The 23,436-nt window shown below is 30.8% G+C and overlaps 1 protein-coding gene across 3 annotated transcripts in view; it reads right to left on the bottom strand.

Annotated features, from left to right (window-relative positions):
• LOC106465530 (protein bicaudal C homolog 1-B-like) overlaps nt 1-23,436 on the bottom strand; it is a 49,790-nt gene that overhangs the window by 5,900 nt on the left and 20,454 nt on the right. The window contains exons 7-18 of one of the 3 annotated variants that reach the window (XM_013925755.2): nt 20,040-20,276; nt 19,360-19,602; nt 18,689-18,746; nt 17,607-17,680; nt 17,021-17,231; nt 15,346-15,618; nt 12,960-13,103; nt 11,592-11,769; nt 10,390-10,517; nt 9,798-9,943; nt 1,989-2,118; nt 1,598-1,740 (exon numbers count right to left, since the gene is read on the bottom strand). In XM_013925755.2, coding sequence (XP_013781209.2) covers nt 1,598-1,740; nt 1,989-2,118; nt 9,798-9,943; nt 10,390-10,517; nt 11,592-11,769; nt 12,960-13,103; nt 15,346-15,618; nt 17,021-17,231; nt 17,607-17,680; nt 18,689-18,746; nt 19,360-19,602; nt 20,040-20,276 — 1,965 coding nt within the window. The remainder of the gene's footprint in view (nt 1-1,597; nt 1,741-1,988; nt 2,119-9,797; nt 9,944-10,389; nt 10,518-11,591; nt 11,770-12,959; nt 13,104-15,345; nt 15,619-17,020; nt 17,232-17,606; nt 17,681-18,688; nt 18,747-19,359; nt 19,603-20,039; nt 20,277-23,436) is intronic. The other 2 variants (XM_022393440.1, XM_022393441.1) reach the window with 2 other exon arrangements.

Consider the following 23,436-nt stretch of genomic DNA (forward strand, 5'->3'; position numbering starts at 1 on the left):
TAAAAATTGTGGATTTTAATATTCCTTGTATACTTATCAAATTAAAATAGGTGCATAAATCTAGATTCTGATTTATGTTTAAAAAAAAAAGAGGTGCCTGAAATACATAGCTCAGAATGCATTTCAGACCTAGAACTTTCTGGAAGCTCCTGCAGCCTCAGATTCCTCACATCTAAAAGTTGGGATAGAAAGGCCCCTCAGATTATTTCTACTTTGGGCCCCATTATCTCTAAGACCAGCTCTGCCCATAAAGAAATCCCAACTTGCATAATACTCACATGAAATTATAATAAAAGGCTCCAGGTTATCTATTCACAATATAATACCAGATACATTTATCAGAAAATCTTTTAATAAAATAATCTTTTATTGCAAAATGGTGAAGTACTTCAAATGGTATAAAGTTAAATAATAATAATTTGCATCACTAATGTAAGAGTAACATATGAATATAGAGTTATTTACAGTAATATCTTGGAAAGAATGACAAATATAATGCAGTGAATATGATATATGACACTATCAACTAGCCAACGTTAATGGGACTGATTGTGATAATGATAATGGGCTGGCCAATGTTAATAAGACTGATTGTGGTCTTATTATAATGGAGCTTGTGATGTATGTGTCCAAAACTCTGGTATTAGAAACTACTGCACCGATCATTACCAATTATAATTGAGTAATATTTTTATAACTAGGAAGTATTTTTATAGCTGAGCAACAAATAAAACAATTGAAATTTCCACAAAAATTATATGTTTCAGATTTAACCAATAAAAATTACTAAAAAAGGATTAAGTTTCAAATATAAAACAATCAAAAACAAACTTAAAAAAATTATCTGTTTTTCTTTAGTGAAAATCTCATGAGTGTTGAAACAGAAAAGCAAGGCACTTTCATTGATACCTACATCTACAAAGAAATACTTCAATAAAGTCTACTCTGTGATGACAGCTCATTTTTAAACTAAAATTTCAATAAAATCCTTTTTCTCATGGATGGTGAACATTATTGAATGTCAAGTATGAGTACATTGTAGTAGAACTGTCAGACAATTCCAGAAAAGGCCACAGGCCCAACAGCCTTCCACAAGAACTAGCAGTTATACCTGCCCTCCGGGCAGGTATTTCTGCCAGTAATGATATTGGACTGGCCAATGTTAATGGGACAGAATATAATTTAAGTTGTATTTTGTATGTACAGTACATGTTATTGTTTGAAATTGTTGAATAATATTTTAAAGCATTTTTATTGAGTGTTAGACAATCTTTATTCATTTATGACTGGCTTCGAAATGTTTTGTAAATTCTGATGTGCCTGTTTTCTGATGTGTAATTTATTAAGAAGTACATATATCGAGAAGCAAAGTAAAACAATTAAATAAAAAACTAAGAATAATATATTTTCAAGTTATAGAATATTACTAGAAGGAGCAAAAAACATACATAAAGTACAAAAAAACAAACCTCTTGTTTGTTGGCAAGAACAAAAATTGATTTCAGCTCATTTTTAAAAATTGTATACTTACAGTAAGAAGAAAGAGTGGTACATATAAATATCTCTATATAAATGTAAACTTTAACTATTTCCTCACCTCATTTTGCTGAAAGACATCAACATAAGTTAACACTCCAAGTTTACAGAGCAAATGGGGTAAATCAGTACTGCTCAATGAAATTAAGGGTAGTTTGGATGGATAGCAGTCAAAGTAGTTACTGCTACTGAACATACAACTCCCTAAAAAGAAAGAACCAGTATTAATGCTTTTTAAATACAAAACAGATGTGTAGTACAAAAGTTCATACCTAGGGTAATACATACTGATGATGATGAAATATTTGTTCAATGTAATGTAGTTTTTTATTTTTGATGTTAAAGGTAAAAAACATGGTTGAATACCTACTTGTTGATGCAACTTTTAATAAGTTTATTAACTACTGTTCACCAAGTTGGTATGATATCATAATATAAGCCATTTTTCTTACTTTTTTCAGCCAGGTCATTGTCCTGTTCATGACTGTTTCCATTTAGTTTCCAAAATGTCTCTGGTTTAGGTACAACAGAGTTACTGTTGTACCATATGTTGTCCATATAACTTGTAACAGTTTTTTCTTCCTGAAATAGTAAAAGTTCAAGTCTGTTTTTATTTTAAGTATTTAAAGCATAGCTTTCTAGATCAACAAAAATAAGTACAAACAAGTCAAACTTGTTTTAGTGCATTAAATCAGAAGCTGATAGCATTTGCAGATTTCAAATTCAAGAAAAATATATTTATAAAAATCATAATTAAATTTTAATTATGTTAATAATGATTAATAAAACAGATTCAACAAACATACACAAAGTAAAAAATGAAATAGTAATAAAAAAATATTTATTGTTTTCCCTACGGTCACAATTTAGTGCTTGTGTTACGTCATTTACATTACGTGACATATATGTTTCTGAGTGGTCCCAGGAACCACATTTTCTTGGGGATGTTTTGAAGAGGTAAATGAGATGTTATATTGTTGAATATACAAGACTTTTTAGCATAAGCATTATTATCTAATTTATTTTTTGACTTAATATTTAATGATTATTTATTTTTCATAACAAGAGAGTTAAAAGTAATTATTTAACGTGATAGTTATGACAAGTTTGGTTGCATAACTTGGTAAGAGTTGTACACTGCATATGTGGTTCAACTGTTGTAGTATTGATGATCCCAAGTTACTCTAACCTTTGGTATTTTTATCGTTACCTTAAATGAGTATTGTTATGTTATAGCGTCACTCACTTAGTTTAAGAATGCTTTAGACCTCAGTGAACAATGTATAAGTATAGGCAACCAAGCAAGTCAAGTAGAGAAAAAGTGAGTAAAGTTCAGTTAGAGACAAGTTAGAAAACGTGAAGTTAGCCTACATGTGAGTGATTAGCCATAACGGGTGATATTTTAAAGTGAGTTTCACAGTTTAATAGAGGTAAGGAGAATAATTTGTCTTGTCAAATGGTGTTCTAAAGTAACTGAACCCATCTGTGTGGACTATGATGAAAAGGAGACAATTAATTGAAGTTCAGAATACAACTATGGTAACACACAGGGTAGCATAATTGAATTATTCACTCATACTATTGTGATAAGAGTAGAAACAAATAGTTTATCTTGTCAATTGGATTTTCAAGTAACTGAATCAGCCTGAGTAGACTTTTGACAAGAAAAGAGATTATTCAAAGTTTTAGATACAACTGTGATCTTCTATAGTGTAAAGAATTTTTGTACCTATGCTTGACTTGTTTTGAATATATTATTTTAAAACAAGCAGATTGTGTGCTGTCCATTTATTGTTCGAATTTATTGCCAACAAGTCACAGACACCTACTGTAAAAGAATCCAACCCCATACACATACTTAAAACTCTGACATATATATATAAAACAGTCACTAAGCGACCGCAGATGCTATATATATACATTACAGATCAACACTACACTCTTCTCTCATGATCTGATGCATGCTGATGTTTCTAACTGAAAGGTAAGAATTAAATTTTGTCTTCTTTCAACATTTAAACTTTGTAAACTAGTTTTGGTATGAGAAATACATTTTGCTTTGCCACAGAATTACAGAAACATTTAAATGGGGCTGTTTGACTATTTACAGATTTAATAATTTTGAAACTCCTTATACAGGCGATAATGAATCAATTGCACTCTGCAATCTCCATACTCAGCAAATTCCTATAACATAATTAAATGTATAACAAAATAATATCATATCGATTATTTTCCTTTAGGACAGCCCCTCAGTGGCACAGTGGTATGTCTGCGGACTTACAACACTAGAAACAAGGTTTTGATACTCGTGGTGGGCAGAGCACAGATAGCCCATTGTGTAGCTTTGTGCTTAATTATAAACAAACAACAAACAAACCTTTAGGACATCTAGTATCAGTATCTAGTATCAAGGGATCAATTCGTAGATCATTTATATACTAACACAATGTGATAATTCTCAGAGATTTCTCACCTTTATTTTTAAGAGTGCATGTATATACCATATATTAGGGATGCATGGGTAGTAAAATATGGCCAATTACTGGGTCTGGTACCTGGCCACTAAGCTTCAGCCGGGGATGGGTGTCAACCGGGACAGAACAATCAACAACAGAACATTCAAGTTTTACTTTCAATGTCTAGCTCCAATTTCTCAAACCCTAACCCCTATTGTTCTCAAAACCCCCACCTTCCCCTTGAAATCCACTTCTCAAGATATGCCTGTTGTTCTATGAATCCTCGACTTTCAGAGGGCAGTCTGTGTTTGTTGCTCGGAACACGTTTTTTTTAACTATACCAATTATTGACTAACTTTCAATACCACATTAGTTGCCATTAGATTAGAGCTTAGATGCCTAACTTCAAAATTTGGCCAGAGCCGAGTATTACCGGGTAGCCCAATACTCGGCCGGGGCCAAATATCTGACCAGGTACCCGTGCATCTCTACCATATCTATTACTTTTATTTTGCATGTTTGTACTGAACTACTATTACTAGTTTTATTATTTTGAATAGCTGTTAATTAATAAAAGTTAATTTTTCTGCAACCAGGCTTGCTTGGTCAATTTATAGAAATTACATTTTAAAAGTTTGGGAGAGTGAGTAGTCCCGTTTACTTGGATTAATCTTAGTTATATAAATAAATAAATAAACACACACACACACATAAATATGTGGTAATTCTTGATAATCTGATTGGCTTCCAAAGTCAGGTTGTAGATTTTTTTTATCACATCCAGGCTTTAAGAAACAGGCTACTAAGTAAATGAATTGTGGGTATAGGTTGGACTAATATTTTGTCATATAGAGTTTCTTTTGGTCCATAAAGTATCTTTATTGTGCAAGACCTAGTTTAAATTTAACTTAACTAATACTAACAGACTAAAGTATGGCTTTTATTCTGTAATATCTAGCTTTTATTTGATTGATATATAGGTTCACAGCTTTTATATTTTAGTACCAATATTTGACTGACAACAGCCTCTGATACAGCCTTTATATCATAATAGTTGACTTGCAAATGTTACTTTTATGATTTGTTCCTTTAATATTTCTAAAGTAATGTATTAATTAATACTTAAGTATGAGATAAAGATGCCAGATGAACAGTTGGTTTTGATTAGTAATGCAGGTACAAAGTTATTGTCTTAGCTATAATACCACAAAAATAGCAAAATTTATTTGTGATTAAGGCAATTTAAGAGAATATGGACATTTTGTGAATAGCTCAAATGCTTTAATATTTCACATATGGCTGAACATTTGTTGATACTTATTTCTAACTTGTTTTAGGTCTAGAAATTATTTTTAAAGTAAACCTCATTTTACCAGGGGACACACAAATATAAATTTTGGCAAGATAGAAGCCATTTTCAGCTAAGACAGTTTTATTTTTCTAACAAGGTGCATGGTTGCCCTTTGGAACAAATTGCCTATGGATGTTGTGGACAGTAAATCTAAGTGAATTTAAAAGAAAGTTTGATAACTATGTGGATGCTAAGGACTGGCAATGAGGGGTTTTTCTTTATTTAATAGTTTTACTTCAGTTTAGAGGATGGGACAGCCTAGATGAATCAATAGGTCCCTTGTTATCCCAAAATGCTATGTTATAATACATATTAGGTAATGTATTCTAGTTATCATATTTTGGATCACACATTCAATATACATAGAAATGACTCAACAGCATGACAAAAAAAGGAGTTTAACATAGTGAAGATTAAGTCACTCAAGCCAATGAGGCAGTTTCCTGTTGCCAAAAGAAAAATTAGGGCTGTAACAAAGGTTAAATTTAGACCTTAGAAGTTTCTAAAGGTTTGAAACCTCGTGACATATATTTGCAAGATATATGGATGATTCATTATAACTATTAGTTTATGTTTGATTGAAAACACTTTAATTTCATGGGTAATCTATGTACAAAAATAAAACATTTGCATTTAATTTAAACATATGTTATAAAACAGTTTAATAATGTTTTCATATTTTAAGTAAGAAGCAGACATTGTTTATGTACATGTATTTGATCCATGTGCAATACTCGTATACCTAGATATAGTAAGCTTTCATTACAAGAGTACATTCTGCAGCTAATTAAAAGAGCTGCAGCTGACTTTGGTGGGTATTCAGTGATTATTATACTTTCCAGTACAGACACTAAGAATTAACACATTATAAGACATAATAAAGCTTTAAACAATTGTCAAAATTCATTTTAATGTTATGAAGTTAACATATATATGTATGGCAACTTCAATAATAATTCTAGAACCTTTATAAATATTATTCTAAACTAAATTAATTTGAAAACTATTAAGTAAATTATACTTGAAATAGATCATTGTCTTAAAATGTTACTCTATACAAAATCATACAAGTTATTTAAACTGTTATACAGTGTTCTAATGACAAACCAATCACACAAAATTAAAATTGATAAACTGCTGAGTTTCCTGTATTTTTACATTCACACAATTTAGCAAAATGATTCAACATTAATGTTTACTGTATGAAAATCATTATTCTTGCCCCAAATGTACTGGAAAATTTAAAACTATCTTTAACCTGAATTTGTTACTGTTATGTTATTGATAAAAATTTGTCAAAAAAAAAAGAGACAAAATATGATAATAAGTACCAATATGTTAATGCAATGGGCTTTAGAGAATAATTTAGTTTATGAACTTAGGTTTCAGCTTTTTAATTCTTAAAAAAGAAAATCTCCTGTTATTCTATGTTTAATTTTAAGAGGTGCCTTTGTAAATTAATTTTCCTTTGTTGTAACTGTAGTTTTATTCAAGTTAAGATATGGAAGTTATTTAAAACATGAGATAATATGCCAATGAAATCTTATTTAAAAAAACTACTCTATTTCTTTGGATTTTTCCTTGTCTATCACAGCAGTGTAGGAAGGAGATGCAAAGTGGAGGTGCTTGGTTAGACATGCAGATTTTACAACGAGAGATTGAAAGTATAAGGAGTGCTGCTAAAAGCAGCTCCTGTGCTGCCAACGGCAGCTCAATCTAGGGGGGTCTGGGGGCATGCTCCCCATAAAATTAATATTCTAATATAATTTACGGTTGTTATATAATGTAATCAAATATGTAAAAGTGAGGGTGCTACAGTATCCCTGGTTCCAATGCCTCTGTATCATCAAAAACTTTGAACCGGATAGTGTACAACATTCCTTTGCCAGAAACAAAACTATCATTTCATATAACAAGTTAGTTTCAAGGACCATCAGAAGGAGGGTGAGTTGGGTGCAGTAGTACCCCCTTTTTTTTCAATGAGGGACCCTTTGGTAATAAAATTTGTATTAATAGATGAAATAACCATCCAACTCTTTCTGATAAATATCACCCTATCAACAAAAAATTTGATTTAGTAGAAACTAAAGAATAGTTGAGGAATGAGTGGCCTACACAATAAAATTCAATGTAAAAAATTAACTAAAATACTTTAATAATAGTAAAGGCCAGCACCTCTACAGATAGTCAAGGGCTCATTTAATGACAGACAGGGAAGGGCCTCTAGTTATCATCATAAGGGTCATTATAAGCTGAATAGCAGAATCCAAAAATCTCACTTAAGATAGAAAAATAACAGCAAGCATTTTACAAGCATAAAAATGTATAATAACAGTGCCATAGCCACAGTGAGACATGTATGTATTATGGTATTATGTATGCATGGGCCAGATTCTTTATAGTAGGTGTCTGTGACTTGTTGGCAATAAATTTCAACATTAACTAAACAGCACACAGTCCACTTTTTTTAAAATACTATATTAAAACAAGTCAAACATATTTACAAATGTTCGTTACACATTGGTATCCAGAGCTATAAAAAATTTTTCCCTTTTTCATCAAAGCCCACACAGGCTGGTTCAGTTACTTTAGAACCCAATTGAAAAGACAAATTATTTCTTCTTTACTCTGTTGTTACAATACAATCTGTGATAATTTCCCTTTAAAAATCACTACTATATGCTCTCTATGGATACAATCATGCAGTCTAGATCTATCAGTCGAACTACATTTTTGATGCATATTTATAACCAACACAGGTTGTAGAACATTACAAACATTACTAGATATTATGATGTAATAACACTCAATTATAACAACAAGAAAAACTCAGAAGGTTCTCTTAACATTATGCAATAATATAACAATCACCAATTCTTAACTAGTGAAATACACAAGGTACGATTCATAAACAGTTACATAAACAAACTTGCAATAAACAATTGCTTCTAAAGATAACTAAGTTTAACACTTGCACTATATAAACTATCTAATTCATAAAACTTGCATTAAACTTAAACATTCCTGTATATCTAAGAGTGCTTCATCCTTTTTGGTAAATGAGGTCTTTTTTTTTTTGTCCAATGATATTAAACCTACAGAGAAGCCCCTTGATATTAAATAGACAAGAAGGGTCTCAGATAGTAAATCAATAAGAGAAGCCCCTCAATTACTAAATCCACAATAGGGTCTCTTGGTAGTAAATGGGCAAGAGCCCCTGATAAATATCATACAAAATATTTAATAATTTTTAGTGTGTTTAGATACTTGTTTAACATAAATCTTTGTATATTATGGGTCATTATCACAAACTTGATATAATTTACTAATTTTATGTGTTGCTACAGTATAAGTATTGTAATCAAATCGTATCAACCAAAGAAATTACATTATTTACTCTGTCCATGCAAACACTGATTTACAACCTATCAGTCATTTAACAGCAATTCCTCATTTATAAGTGCAGGTTGTTACGAATTTTACATTTCATGATATTTCATCATTTTGTTCCAAGCATCATACCTCTTTAAAACGTATTCTGTTGACCTACATTATGAGTACCATTATAATGTATTTCTTTAATCACCATGTTCACAATATATATTTCTTTTTTCATTTTTAATTACCTTAATATCCATATTTTCAATTCCTATGTTAAAATTGCCAGGTTCCAGAATTAGAGTAAACAATGAGTGGTCCCCCGAGAAAATTAGCCCCCCCCCCATTTACAAAATCCTTAATATGGGCCAGGTTTACCTTTTTTGATGTAGTAAATGATATATCTAAACATATATTTATAATGCTGTTCAAAAACCCATTTTCTTCTTCTTTGTTTTTTATAAAACATATTTATAGTCCAGTGGACAAAGTTAATGTATACAAATTAAACTTTCACATGCTAATCAGTTTATTTTATTTTTGTGAAACAGTAATTAGTATGCATTCAACAATGCAGTTTTCAAGATAGTGTATATTGTAAACCAACGTTTTTTGTGTGTATTACATGCTTGATTATTTTAGTAACTGTTTCTGTGGATTTGTAGATTACTTTATTAATTATTTTGATCAATTACGCTTATAGAATTACAAGCAGCTAAATTCTGTTGTATGAAAATTAAGATGTTTTTGAAACTTGGTTTTGTTGATAACCTTGTTTATAACACTTTAGACATAGTTACAATATATACTGATAATACCTAGAAGTATATCAAGTATAGCTCATCAGATGTCAGAATGAGATGTTTCAGTGATTACTTATAAGTTTTTAGCATAAATAAAATTGAAAATGAGAAGAAATAATGATTTGCACAACTGCTAATATGAAGCCAGTTTAAAAAAAGAAAAGAAATTCCATTTTCCACTTTTCAAACAGCTTCTAATTGTAATATATAAGTTTGGTCCAGTTTAATAACTGTTTATTTGACTTACTATAACACATATAAAATCCATACCTGTATTGTTTCAGGAACAGAAGGTTGATTTAAATGTGTCTGCCACTTCTCTTTTATGACAAACTCTGGCATCGACTTGGAGAATCCAAAGCCAGCCCATATATTGGTTGGTATTCGAGTCACTGAGTTCAGTGGCTTCTGTATTACTGTCATTAAGAAGACAAGAAGTTAATAATAGGCATACAATAAACAGTTACAACAAGCATTTGTGGAATCCAAAGTTGATTTACAACTAAATATTGTTTCTTAGAAACTTTGGTTTTACATAAACATCAATTTTCTAGCAATAATTTCATTGAGACTAATACTTCAATATCATGTAAGCTCAGAATTTCCTCAATCAAGGAAACATATAAACAAAAATCTTTCTTTATGTAGTTAAAACTTACTCATATAAGAGGGGGCCTCATTTCCCAAAATTTGAAGAATAATAAAAACAGAATATGGAATAATCAAAATGCTTCTATTTTAGCAGTTACAAAGTATATTATTATGAAAACATATATAAACTTTAATGAAAAACTCTAAGTTACTAAAACTTATTAGTTGATAAAGTCTAAGATTTTATCAATGTATGCAAAATTAAACTAACCTTTAGAAGCAAGTAATTTCCCTTCTTCATAATCAAACAGAGAGGAATCCATTGGACTTTTCCTCTCACATCCTACAGTACCTACAATCTTCTCTCTTAAATAACTTGTAGCATCAAACTTGCTGTCACTGTTGGAAATGAATGACAAAATATTCCAAGACAATTATTAAGATTATTATAAACATTAACTGATATCTGTCCTCAATTAACATGAATGTAAGGCATTGAGCTTATCAACAAATACTCAACTCAGTTATTAGGGCTTAAAATCCCACATAGTCTATTTGTCCCTTTAGTTATTTTATTAGAAGTAACATTTAACTTAAACATTACAGTTAACACAACAACTCTATATGACAACCTCAAACTAATAATACATAGATCATGATCAACAAACTCAAAGTAGAAAACAGGATTTTTACAAATACCACAGTATCTGTTTTATAAAATAAATTTCACAAAAGTCTTTGAATGAGACTTTATAATCTAGTTTACCCAAACAATTGTAAAGTTATGATTTATCAGCCAAGCAGTGTAATTAGAAGTAAAATACAAGTTCATCTTTTTTATATCTTAGTTATACACTGCTCTTTTACTGTAACAACAAGGATTTCCCACAACTTTAGCATTTATTTTGTGATGTAGATGTTACATGAAAAAAGCAAAATACATCTAGGGTGTTATTTGAACTTAGAATTTCCAAAGTACTCAACAGGAAGTAGGGTTATCAATGATAAGGTCACACTACTTTTCATCTGAACCATTACATAAAATGCACTATAAGGTTGAGAATGTATGTTATGCTATAACTGATTTCTAGAGTTGATTTATATAAATAATAATTAAAAGTAAAACTTAATTAATGATATGTAATAAGAAAAATTATTTCAACTTGTACATCAGTAGGCACTACATATCAACACATGTAGCTAAACACACAAATACATGTGTTTTCTACTATAAGAACAATTAGAATCAAGTGAAAAGGTCACAAACCTATAAATGATAAGACCCATAATGTGTACTTGGGAGATACAAAACTATTCCACAATGGAAATAAATGAATATGAAATTTCAAGTATCATCATGTTTCAGCATTTTATAACTTTGGATCTTTCAGTCAGTGATGTTAATGATTAATTACACATGCTAGCAAATTACTTTATGTACTACCATACAAATCAATCATTGTTCCTAATAACCTTTGCACTGAAGATCTTGTAAGTGATTCAGCTTCTGAGATGTGGGAAAAAAGTTTTTCATTTGAAGAAGACTCCTCAAGTCCAAAGCCTCTACTCTTGTTTTCTGTAAAAACACTTCTTTCCGATACATGCCCACAATCTTCTGAAATGTCTGACCAGTTTCTCAAATTAAATAATGCTGCACGTAAAAAAACAAAAACTACCATATTAAACTTATAAAATAACATCATTCCTACAAGTTATTTTTTATTTGCCACAAAGAAGCATAACCAATAAAACCTGATGTTAACATAATTATTACTATTATATTTTCTCAGTACTATAAAAACAACTGCTTAACATAACATAACATTGACTGCATTCACCACATTCAAAGGCAACCCATTCCAGACACAACCACTCTGTTAGAAGAATACAGCTATCTTAGCTGAAGATAACTTATTTTCTGCCAAAATTGATATTTGCGTCCCCTAGTCTTACCATTCTCACCATTAAATATGAAAAAAGATGCTGCATCAACACTATCAATTCCATTAACAATCAATCAGATTCCCTCTAACTCTTCTTTTTCAAGAGAAAACAAATTCAGTAACCTTAACCTATCTTAATATGATAACACTTCCATCCCAGGTACATCTTAGTAGCCATCCTCCGAGCCCTCTCCAATAATTCTATCCCCTTTCTATGGTAAGGAGCCAAGACTGAGCATAGTAATCCAAATGTGACTTAACCAATGACATAATAACTTTGTTAGTTTTGTATTCAATATTTCTGTATAAACAGCATAAAATTCTATTTGCCCTGCCACTAGTAACAGCACATTACATAGATGGCTTTTTATAGCACTGTTAAGGATATCCCATCAAAATTAAATTCGTAATTCATATTGTGATATCCAAGCATTATCTGACACTTATTATAATTAAAAGCCATCTGACATTTATTTGCCCAACTCATCAAATACTCCAAGTCTTTTTATAAGGCAGTAATATCCTTCTCATAGCCAACAACACCCAAAACTTTAATGTCATAAAGAAATTTAAATAATATATTGACCCATTCCTTCATCTCTGTCATTGATGTAAATCAAAAAATGCAAAGGCCCTAACACGACATTAGTCCAGTTTCACTGAACTCCATTTATAACAACTTTTTGCTTCCTTCCATCCAGCTACTTTTCTATTCAATAAGCCAACCTATCCCTCCACACCTATAGAGATTATCCTTCTCACTGCTAGCAACACTCAAAACTTTAATGTCATAAGCAAAGTGAAATAATATATTGACCATTCCTGAAATAATCACATTTGAGGTCAACTACTGAAATATAAAAATTATTCACATTAAAAAAAAAGGTTCTTTATTCACCTTTTCCTGTTGCACTTTCCTTATTATGGCCTCCATCAACACATAGATTTTTAATTTCAGAGGCAAGGAACTCATCAGGGATCAGTGTTGGAGTAGACAATGTACTACTTTTATCACAACTGATATTTCCATAAATGGATGGCACTAAAAATTAAAATTTTAGCTAAAATTAGGGTTCACACCTGTTAAAATGAAATGCACAAATCATTTTAACTGAATAAAATAAATGGTAAAGGCATACAATGTCTGAATACCTATTTTAATATACATATTCACTTCTGTTAACCTTACATTTTGCTTTCCCACTTTTACATATTATTCTATATGTTATAATTTTGAATATAAATTTTATGATACTACTAAAGTTTTTATTTCTCAATATTTAATAAAAAAACAACAACAAAAGTTTGATTTATGTTAACTGCTTCACAACTGAACTTAAATTATACTCCATTGAAACTTGTATATAATAGTCAAATGTCTGTCTGCCACATTTTGTATCTCCTGAACTGTTAATAATAGAAGTAAAAAAAATTACATATCAAAATTTTTTTTTTCAAGAGTACATTAAAGGAAAATTCTTCATTTTTTTGCAATTCTTAAAGTTTCATATTGATATTAACATCAATCCATCAGTCTTCATACGAGTTGAACAGACAATGTGAGAAAAAATTTATTAAGAACAAAAACATTTTATTTTGTGAGGTAATATCAGGAAAAAAATGGGACATCCTCTGTTGACTGATTGAAAGAGGTATTTCAAAGACAGGAGCATGAAAAGATAAAATGCATAAAGAGAGGAATGTGTTTGTGTATATATTTGTTGTTGTTCTGTTTGTTTATATATTTTTTCCATGTTGGTATTATATATGTGCATGATTTTATTGTACTATCTCAAATATATTTATTTAAATTGAATATTTCTTCTTCGGTATGTCTTATAGAAATGAGAACTATCGAAAAGTGCTAACTTCGGTAGTGGTCTTTTCTTGTGCTTTGTAAAATAACAAGGAACATTGGCATCCAGCAAAAACAAATCAATATGATTGTCTAGTGGGCCATTTACAACTCTCTTTTGTCATTTCTGTGTTATTTCAATAACGAAAATTGCATTTTGTTTGTTTTTAAGCAAAGGACACTGAATTCAATGCATTTTTGGCGAAAATGTTCAGGTTTTGATGCAAATGGTGCATATAGCGTACTAGAGTTCTCAGATCTGCTAAGTAGCCATGGGGCATATATGCTCTGATACAAAGGATTGAGTTGACTGAACATTTTATATTTATTCATCACTATATTTATGAAAATTATCATTGAATTGTTTCAACAAGCAGCTGCTGGTATAAATGAAATCATATAGTTTATTTCACTTATCAATTTTATAAGGAGCTCTTGTAATTGCTTGCTTTTTTATTTTTTTTATTGTTCACCAATTTCCTACCAAATCATGAAATTTCTCATACTGAAACACTTTAAAACCTTTTTATGCATTTTTAAGATATTCTTAGACATTGGTAATAGGCTTTATTATATCCATACAACTATCAGAGTAATGCTGTAATAAGCTTTTAAGTTACATTAATGTGACTATCAAAGTAATGGCCCTCCAGTGGCACAGTGGTATGTCTGTGGACTTACAAGGCCAGAAACCGGGTTTCGATACCCGTGGTGGCCGGAGCACAGATAACCCGTAGTGTAGCTTTATGCTTAACTTAAAACAAACAATCAAAGTAATGCTGTAATAAGCTTTTATGTTACATCAATGCAACTATCAAAGTAAAGCTATAATAAACTTTTATGTTAGATGATTCAACTAATCAGAGTAATGCTAAATAAGCTTTCATGTTATGCCTGTGTAACTATCAGAGTGGTGGTGTAATAAGCTTTCATGCTACATCAATGTGGCTGTCAGAGTAGTTGTAAGAAATTTTCATGTTATGTCCATGTGACTATCACAGTAATGTTGCAATAAGCTTTTATGTTACCACCATGCAACTATCAGAGTAATGTTGAATATAATTTAGCTTTTATTTTACCTCCATGCAGATTTCAGAGGAAAGTTGTAATATTCCTTTATATTATATCAATGTGAATATCAGATTAATGCTGCAATAAAGTATCTTTTATTTCACCTCTATGCAGATTCTAGAGGAAAGCTGTAATATGCCTTTATATTACATCAATGCAAATATCAGAGTAATGCTACAATAAAGTAGCTTTTATGTCACCTCTATGCAGATTCTAGAGGAAAGCTGTAATATGCCTTTATATTACATCAATGCAAATATCAGAGTAATGCTATAATAAGCTTTTATGCTACATCAGTGTGAGTATCTGAGTAATGATTCTATTTTATATCTATGAGATTATCCAAGTAATAATTAACCTTGATCAAATGTCCCTGAGAATAAAGATTCATGAAGATGTAATCCAAACTCATTTTTAGGAACAGGGTTTGGATTTATGCAAGAGTTGATATAGCTGTCATACATGGTTGAATTAGAGCTTTTTGAGAGAGATGCTGCTGCCTGTTGAGTTGGGCTGGATGTCACCATAGGTAGAAAAGATGAGCTTAAAGGAAGTTGGAGATTTTCCAAGTTGTTCAAAAGAAATAGAGAACTTATTGGAATGCTGGAAAAAGCTAATTCAAGAACTCGTTCTGGAAAAAAAAACATGTTGGTTGTTATACATATAAAACAAAATAATATTTAAAGATTTAAGAAAACAAATCCACATTTGTAATCTAATAGCTAGTTTCTTTCATAATTATAGTAATCATGGAGTAATAATATTAAAGTTTTATAAATTAGAAAATCAAAAACTGGTGAGTATAATCACAGACACACACACACACACGTATTGAAATAAATACAGAAGATGTGTAATTACAAAAACCAAACAGGTACATTAAGTTCTTACAGTAGGATTGTGGCAAGCAGCTATTAATCGTTTCCATGGTTAGTAGCCTATATGATTACCCAAGTCTCATAATAATTACTTACTTTTTATTATATACAATTACTTATTAATTTATAACCTATATTTCAGGTGTTAATCTGCTGTCATCTTCAGAGAATTTTTGGAACATACAATATCTTACTCCAGAGTCCTACAGGATGTCCACTCATGTTCTCCAATCAATATTTTACCCTTTCATGTCTAGTTCATGTATTTTTATTTCAGCATACTCAGGTTTTTTCTTCTAAATTTTCATGTAGGAGTTACGAATTCAGTTACAATACCCTTGTAAACTGGGTATAGGAAGATCATATTCTTGCACTAATGCCCCACCTAAGATGTTGGTTACATGCTACAATGATTTTTCTATAAGGCATATACTTGCTTGGCCCTGTTCCTGTATTGTGCTATCCTGGAGAAAGATCATACTTATCCCAAGGAGTGGTACAAATATTTGTATGAGTTTGGGATGGGGGGGATCTCCCTTGAATATAGGTATATTAGAATGACCTTGACTAATCCAAAAATTGTGTGACACAGCACTAGGACCTTGGTTTGACTTAATGATGTGGTATCTTAATTTATTTCTATCCTGTATGGATCTGCATGTTTTCTATGCTGCCCTCTGCCCCAGTAGTCAGTCACTTAATGTCCAACTACTTGTTGGCCAGCAAGCTACATTACGCATTAATAAAGATTTTCTTTATTTGTTCACTTGTGTCTTGTATCACCTTTGCCGTCCATGTTCAAAATTAATCTCTACATAAAATTTCTGAAAACTGCATCTTGCAGATACTTGAAGCTACCAAAACACTATAGATCCAAACTATTTATATCCAATCAAGAGAGAGCATAAAAAAAATGTAATTATCAAAACATGAAACAATAATTGCAACTAATCAACAACGCTTTTGAAGCTAATGGCCATTCCATACAGTTCATTTACTAAAAACACACCTCATTTGCAAACACACATACTAAATGTAATATTTTACTCAGATCAATAAGACTAAGACTGTTGTATAACAAAATAGCAAATCTTATTCATATTTATACCATTAATTTAAAGGACACATCTATTGGTCTACTTATTATGAACATACTAAATGCTGATCTGCTACTGTCTCTAAGTTTGTCTTCAAAATGCATCATTTGTCCATTCATGGCCAATGAAGACAACAAAATAGGATGTACTCTAGAAACGAAGTGTTTGTCACAACACAGTGGTACAGCTGATTCATCTAATCCAAGCAGTTGTCTTCTAACTTCAAAAAGAGCTCTTGAGTCTTTCTCAGCTCCATGTACAATAACAGTCTAGAAAAAAATGAATTAACAACAAGGAGTTAAAGGCATGAATGTCTTTGTAAAAGATTAATGTTATTTCAATATTACATTAGAAATCAACCAAACAACCTAAGTAGAAGTAGAATTAAATCTTTAATTTTTTTATGTTTGCAAATATAAATTGAAGATCCAGTTAATTAGTTAATTTATGCATATTTTAGTCCTTTATTACCTGAATACAGTGTATAAAATCTTCTATAATGGTAAGTATAAGATTCAAAAATGTGGTTTAAACAATGCTTAAGCAAAAGAGCATTAAAATATGAGCTGCAAGCAATGTTCCCTCAGCAACACAGTAAACCAGCCAATATATAAAAAAATATTTAATTATACAAGTAGGCTCACCTTACTATTCTGTTTTGGCTTGGGTCTAATGATAACTTTAACCTTTAGGAGTTCCATGAGTTGATGAATAAGTGCTGCATCAATATCAAGCATGAAATTGGTTTTCAAATAAAATTACAGTATTACTTTTTAAGAGAAGAAACAGTCAGACATCTCAAAAAATAAAACAAAGTAATGTTCAACCTTTTCTTTTAATTATTATTATTATTACTCTCTTTGCTTTCTGTAATGAGGTTAAAGTCATTTGCAAATAAAACATTATAAAAATCACAAATAATAACATTACAATATCCTCTTCCCTAATTTTTTCAGAACTTTTTAAGAATATGGAATGAGAAGAAAGTACTCTGATGATTTTAATCAAGAAAGATAACTATTTGTATCTTACAAAAATATTTAAACCAAGCCCATAGCCAGGGGGGGTTTGGAGGTGCGACGAACCCCCCTACTCCCACCAGAGTTACACTCACCTATTAACATTTTTTTTTATATAATTGCTTTTGTAACACTGTGCATATATGCAGAAATATCATTTTCATACTTATCAGAGGAAATTTACTAGAAATGTTTATTTGCAGCAATAATAAAGGAATCGTTACATATTTCAGAAATTGTTTTCATCCCTAGACACTAAAGCTACACATGAAACAAGTTCCATATTGGACCAAAAAGAACCTCCCACTTCCAGACCTGGCTACAGACTTGTTTTTAACAAATTCAAAACTACATTGTTTTTGGAACAAGGAAGAACACTTACTTAAGAAGAATGCAAAAATACATGCAAGTGCTTAGGGGTAGGTCTAAAATACATCTTTTAGGTAGAGCCAAACCCAATTTGTGTATATTTATGCTATCACAATGACTATTATTTTAATAATACTAGCCATTGACATTATTAGTTATAACAGGAAATAATCTGTCTTCTATCAGTACTAACACATAAATGCAAATATTACAACAAAAAATACACAATTAAATGTTTTATTAATTTTCTTTTACTAATTTAAATCTGAACTTATATTTAGTGCATAAAAAATAACCTACTTGTACAAGAACTCAAAACTTTTTAAAAGCTGTAGTACCTGTGTTTAGTTCTTGGTCATCTTTTAGATCAAACATTAAGACCAGTGGAAGATGACCCTGACAAAAATTGAAAACAACTTCATTGGTTAATGTGCATTTATCCAATACTTAAACACATGGATCATTTTAGTCTTTTGGAGTTTCCATCTTTGTTTTATTTAAGAAATAGTAACTTTAATGAAAATGGTATTACTTTGATACAAACCATGCATTCAACATCTTCCAATTCTTCCAAATTATTAATCCATGTATATAATTTTTTTTAACTTCTAAATCTACATTGTGTAATAAATTGATTATAAGATATATTTTAATTTAAAATGAAATGAAAAATTATTTTCTTATTATAATTTTTTGTGAAAATATTAACAATTTGCAATGAATATTTTAGATAACTTAGATTTTGCTAAAGAACTATGTTGCCACAAAAGGTCCTAGGTTTGATTAAAGTTTCAAACAAATTTGTTTGTTTGTAGTTAAGCACAAAGCTACACAATGGACAATCTCTGTTATGTTCACCAACCACTGAGCCACACGTTACATTGTTGTTCATCACAATTTCATAACACTTTAATTTTGCTATTTTTGTTGTTTATCTTCATCTTTAATTATTTAAAGTAGTAATTTAATCAAAGTTTGTCCTTAAATAACTGAATCTAATTTAGTTTACCATCAACTCTTGCCAGGCTAAATACACAGCATCAACATAGCCAGTGATAGTAACAGAAGAGGCATGCTGTACTGGGGTAACAAACTTTTCTGTTGATTCACATACAGTATCATTGGAATCAGGAAATGTTATGAGTACTCCTGTTTTCTGCATGATCATGTTCATATTTATCTTGTCCTTTCCCATGACAAAAACATGATGATGTGGAGATATTTCTATGTTTAAATTTACTGGAAGCATTGTCTATAAAATGACAAATAAACACATCTTTTCATTCAGAATAGTAATTTCATGCATACTTTAATATTTGTGAATCACAATTTCAATATCTACAGAAAACTCGTTGGTTGAACTTGATAGATTTTATTTGTTGAAATTCGTTTTTTTATATAACATATTGAAGATATAAAGTTTCTTTGTAGTTGATAACAGAATCAATATATATTAATACAAATAAGCTGCTACAATGATACTAATGAGTTGCTCTATTTGAATAAATTACACTACACAACTAAAGCATTTACATGATAAAAATCATGTTTTGCTTTAGAAAACAACAACAAAAAAAGTACATACCCATACAAAATACTTTTAAGTTACAGGATGAAATGAAGTTCATTATTTCTAAATATTTTTAGTGAGAGGAGGGGGAATTTTTGAAAATAGGGATATAAACTTACATTTTTACTACCAGTCAAGTAGTCCATAAGGATGGTTAATCCTTGTCTGATGAGAGCAAAATCTTTTTGGCAACCTTTAACGATGACTACACCAAAACTATCACAATGCCAAGTTCTAATTGATACAGTAAAAGCATAATTATGTTGAATAAGAAGAAGATCTTGGGATGAAAGGTCTGGTGGTGGTGACATTGTAGAAGATGGCAGATGAAATGAAAATACAAGTGGTAGAAGTTCCTGGTAATGAAGAAGACTTGTTCTCACACACTATTCATATTCATAGTGGAGTTTGATAAGCAGAAAGACAATCATTTCACAAGAAGTTTTAATATTAATTTATTGCTGTAGTTTTATTTCAAAAGAAATAGTGGGCATTTCTTCAATGTACTTTATACACACACAATTCTGCTTGTTTTTTTTTCGAAAAGTTATCCATTTAGAAAAAATAAGTTCAGTTTACAAACAATCTTTTTAAAGTTTTCCCATGTAAAACAAACATGTAATTATACACAAAACCTTAATGTTTTACTTTAATGAGTCAGATTTCCAAAATTTTAATATCCATTCTACACAAATACTGAAATTTTAAAAAAAGAAAATCATTTTATTATAACATGTCTCAGTCCCCCCCCAGTGGCACAGCGGTATGTCTGCGGACTTACAACACTAGAAACTGGGTTTTGATACCCATGGTGGGAAGAGCACAGATAGCCCATTGTGTAGCTTTGTGCTTAACTACAAACAAACAAACATGTTTCAGTATGCACTTCATTTGCATGTCTTCACTTTGACAAGAATGACATTGCAAGTATAGTTAAATAGGTCCTCACCAAATTACGTATATGTTTACTTGTTGGATTTAACATAACACAACATTTTGGAATAACATGGAACCTATTGTTCCCTCTTGGCTGTTCCATCCTTTAAGCTAAACTAAAACTATTAATAAATAAATTTAAAAAAATTTAAAGCCAGCCCTTATCATTCATATACTTATCAAGCTTTTTCTTAAACTCACTTAAATTTATTGCCTCCACAACATCCAAAAACAACCCATTCCAAATACCAAACAACCCTGTTAAAAAATACAACTGTCTTAGCTGAAAATGACTCCTACCCTGCCAAAATTTATAATTGTGTCCCCTAGTCCCACTATTAAGTATGAAAAAAAAAGATGATTAATCAACACTATCAATTCCCTTTACAATCAGGTCCCCCCCTAACTCTTCTTTTTTCCAGAGAAAAGAATTTGAGAGATTTCAATCTTTCCTCGTATGACAACCCCTCCATCCCAGGCACCATTCTAGTAACCCTTCTCTGAACTCTTTCCAACAATTCAATGTCTTTCCTAAAGTAAGGAACCCAAGACTGAATGCAATATTCCAAATGTGACCTAACCAGTGACTTATACAATGAAATTATAACCTCTTTATACCCGTATTCAATATTTCTGTAGATACAACCTAAAATCCTATTTGCCCTACCACTAGCAACAGCACACTGCTTGGGTGGCTTTAAAGAATGATCAACTATTACACCAAGATCCCTTTCTTTCATAACACTGTTAAGGTTATTCCCATCCAAATTATACTTATAATTCAAATTATGATAACCCACATGCATTATCTTGCATTTATTATAATTAAAACCCACCTGCCATTTATTTGCCCAACTCACTAAATGATCTAAATCTTTTTGTAAATCAGCAGCATCCTCTTCACAGCTAGCAACACTCAAGACCTTAATATCATCAACAAATTTAAGTAATTTATTGACTATTCCTTCATCTATGTCATTAATGTAAATCAAAAAGAGCAAAGGTCCTAAGACTAAGCCCTGAGGTACCCCATTTCTGACATTAATCTAGTTTGACTGAACCCCATTTATAACAACCCTCTGCTTTGTTCCATCCAACTTGCTAACTTATCCCCCATACCTATAGAGATAATTTTTAAAAGCCTTTTTATGTGGCACCTTGTCAAATGCTTTCTGAAAATCCAGATACATCAAATCTACACTCTTACCCTCATCTACATGAGCAGTAACCTTTCCAACGAATGTTAAAAGATTTGTAAGGCAAGATTTTCCCTTAGTGAAACCATGTTGACTATCCAATAAAATTCTAAACTTTGTTAAATGACTTTGTAAAGCATCTTTTATCAGACTTTCCAAAACATTTCCCAGAACTGATGTAAGTCTAATGGGTCTATTATTACTAGGGCAATCTTTATCACCACCCTTGAAAAGAAGAGTCACATTAGCTAACTTCCAATCCTGTGGTACCTGCCCACCATTCAAGGATTGAAAAAAAAAATAGTAGCAAGTGGCTCCCATGTCCAATCTTTTAACCCCCTTCTAAACCATTGGGGAAATATTACTTGACCCAGGAGCCTTATCATTCTTTAAACTTTCCATTTTTTTCTTAACCAGCTCAGAATTAAAGCAGTCATCTTGTTCGGTTTTGTTTCCATCTATCAACTATTCATGATGTGGAATACTGCTCAAATCTTCATTAGGTAAAACTGAAGAAAAAAGAAAAGAAAATAACCCAGCCATCTCATAATCATCAGATACGAGCATTCCTTTATCATCCCTCATGGGTCCTATCCCCATCCTAACATTTTGGTTACCTTTAGTGCATTTAAAGAAATCCCCACTGTTACCTTTTACATTTTCAGCCAACCTTTTTTCATACATCCTTTTTGATGTCTTAATTTCCTGTTTCACCAACTTTCTTAATCTTCTAAATCTTTTGTCCTACCAGTCAATTTAAATGTTTTAAATTTATGATGCTTTTATTTAATTTTAATTCTTATAATATTTGTAAGCTAACCTGGTTTTTTACTTGCTGCTAGCCTTTTATTTCTATAAGGAATATGTTTACCTTGAATATTTAAAAATTTATCCTTAAAAATTTTCAACATCTGATCATTGTCTCCAAATAACTTAGGTGCCCAATTAACAAATAATTCTTGTTCCATCCCTTCAAAATTTGTTTTGAAATTTGTTAGCAAAATATCATTATTCCTTATCTCCATATGCAGCAAAACATTGAACCTAATAAAGCAATGATCACTTGCACCCAGATGTTCCCCAATTTCCACCCTCTCAATCATTTCTGTATTTGAAGTTGACAATAAATCTAAAATAGTGTTACGTCTCCGTTTGTTAATTAACTTTGCGACGAAACTTTAACGACACAAGTCCTTACTTAATAAAAACTGGTTTATTCTTTCCGAATATAACTTTACCGATACATTCAACTTCAACAATCGCGCTAAATAAACGCTGTGACGTCTCTCGTGCTCTCTGACTGCAGTTCAATTACTCACTGTCTATACACACACATTACATTATTGCCGTCACGTCTTGACCGTCTTATATATAAAAGAATACC

The sequence above is a fragment of the Limulus polyphemus genome, unplaced genomic scaffold (assembly GCF_000517525.1).
Source record: "Limulus polyphemus unplaced genomic scaffold, Limulus_polyphemus-2.1.2 Scaffold1972, whole genome shotgun sequence".
NCBI lineage: Eukaryota > Metazoa > Arthropoda > Merostomata > Xiphosura > Limulidae > Limulus > Limulus polyphemus.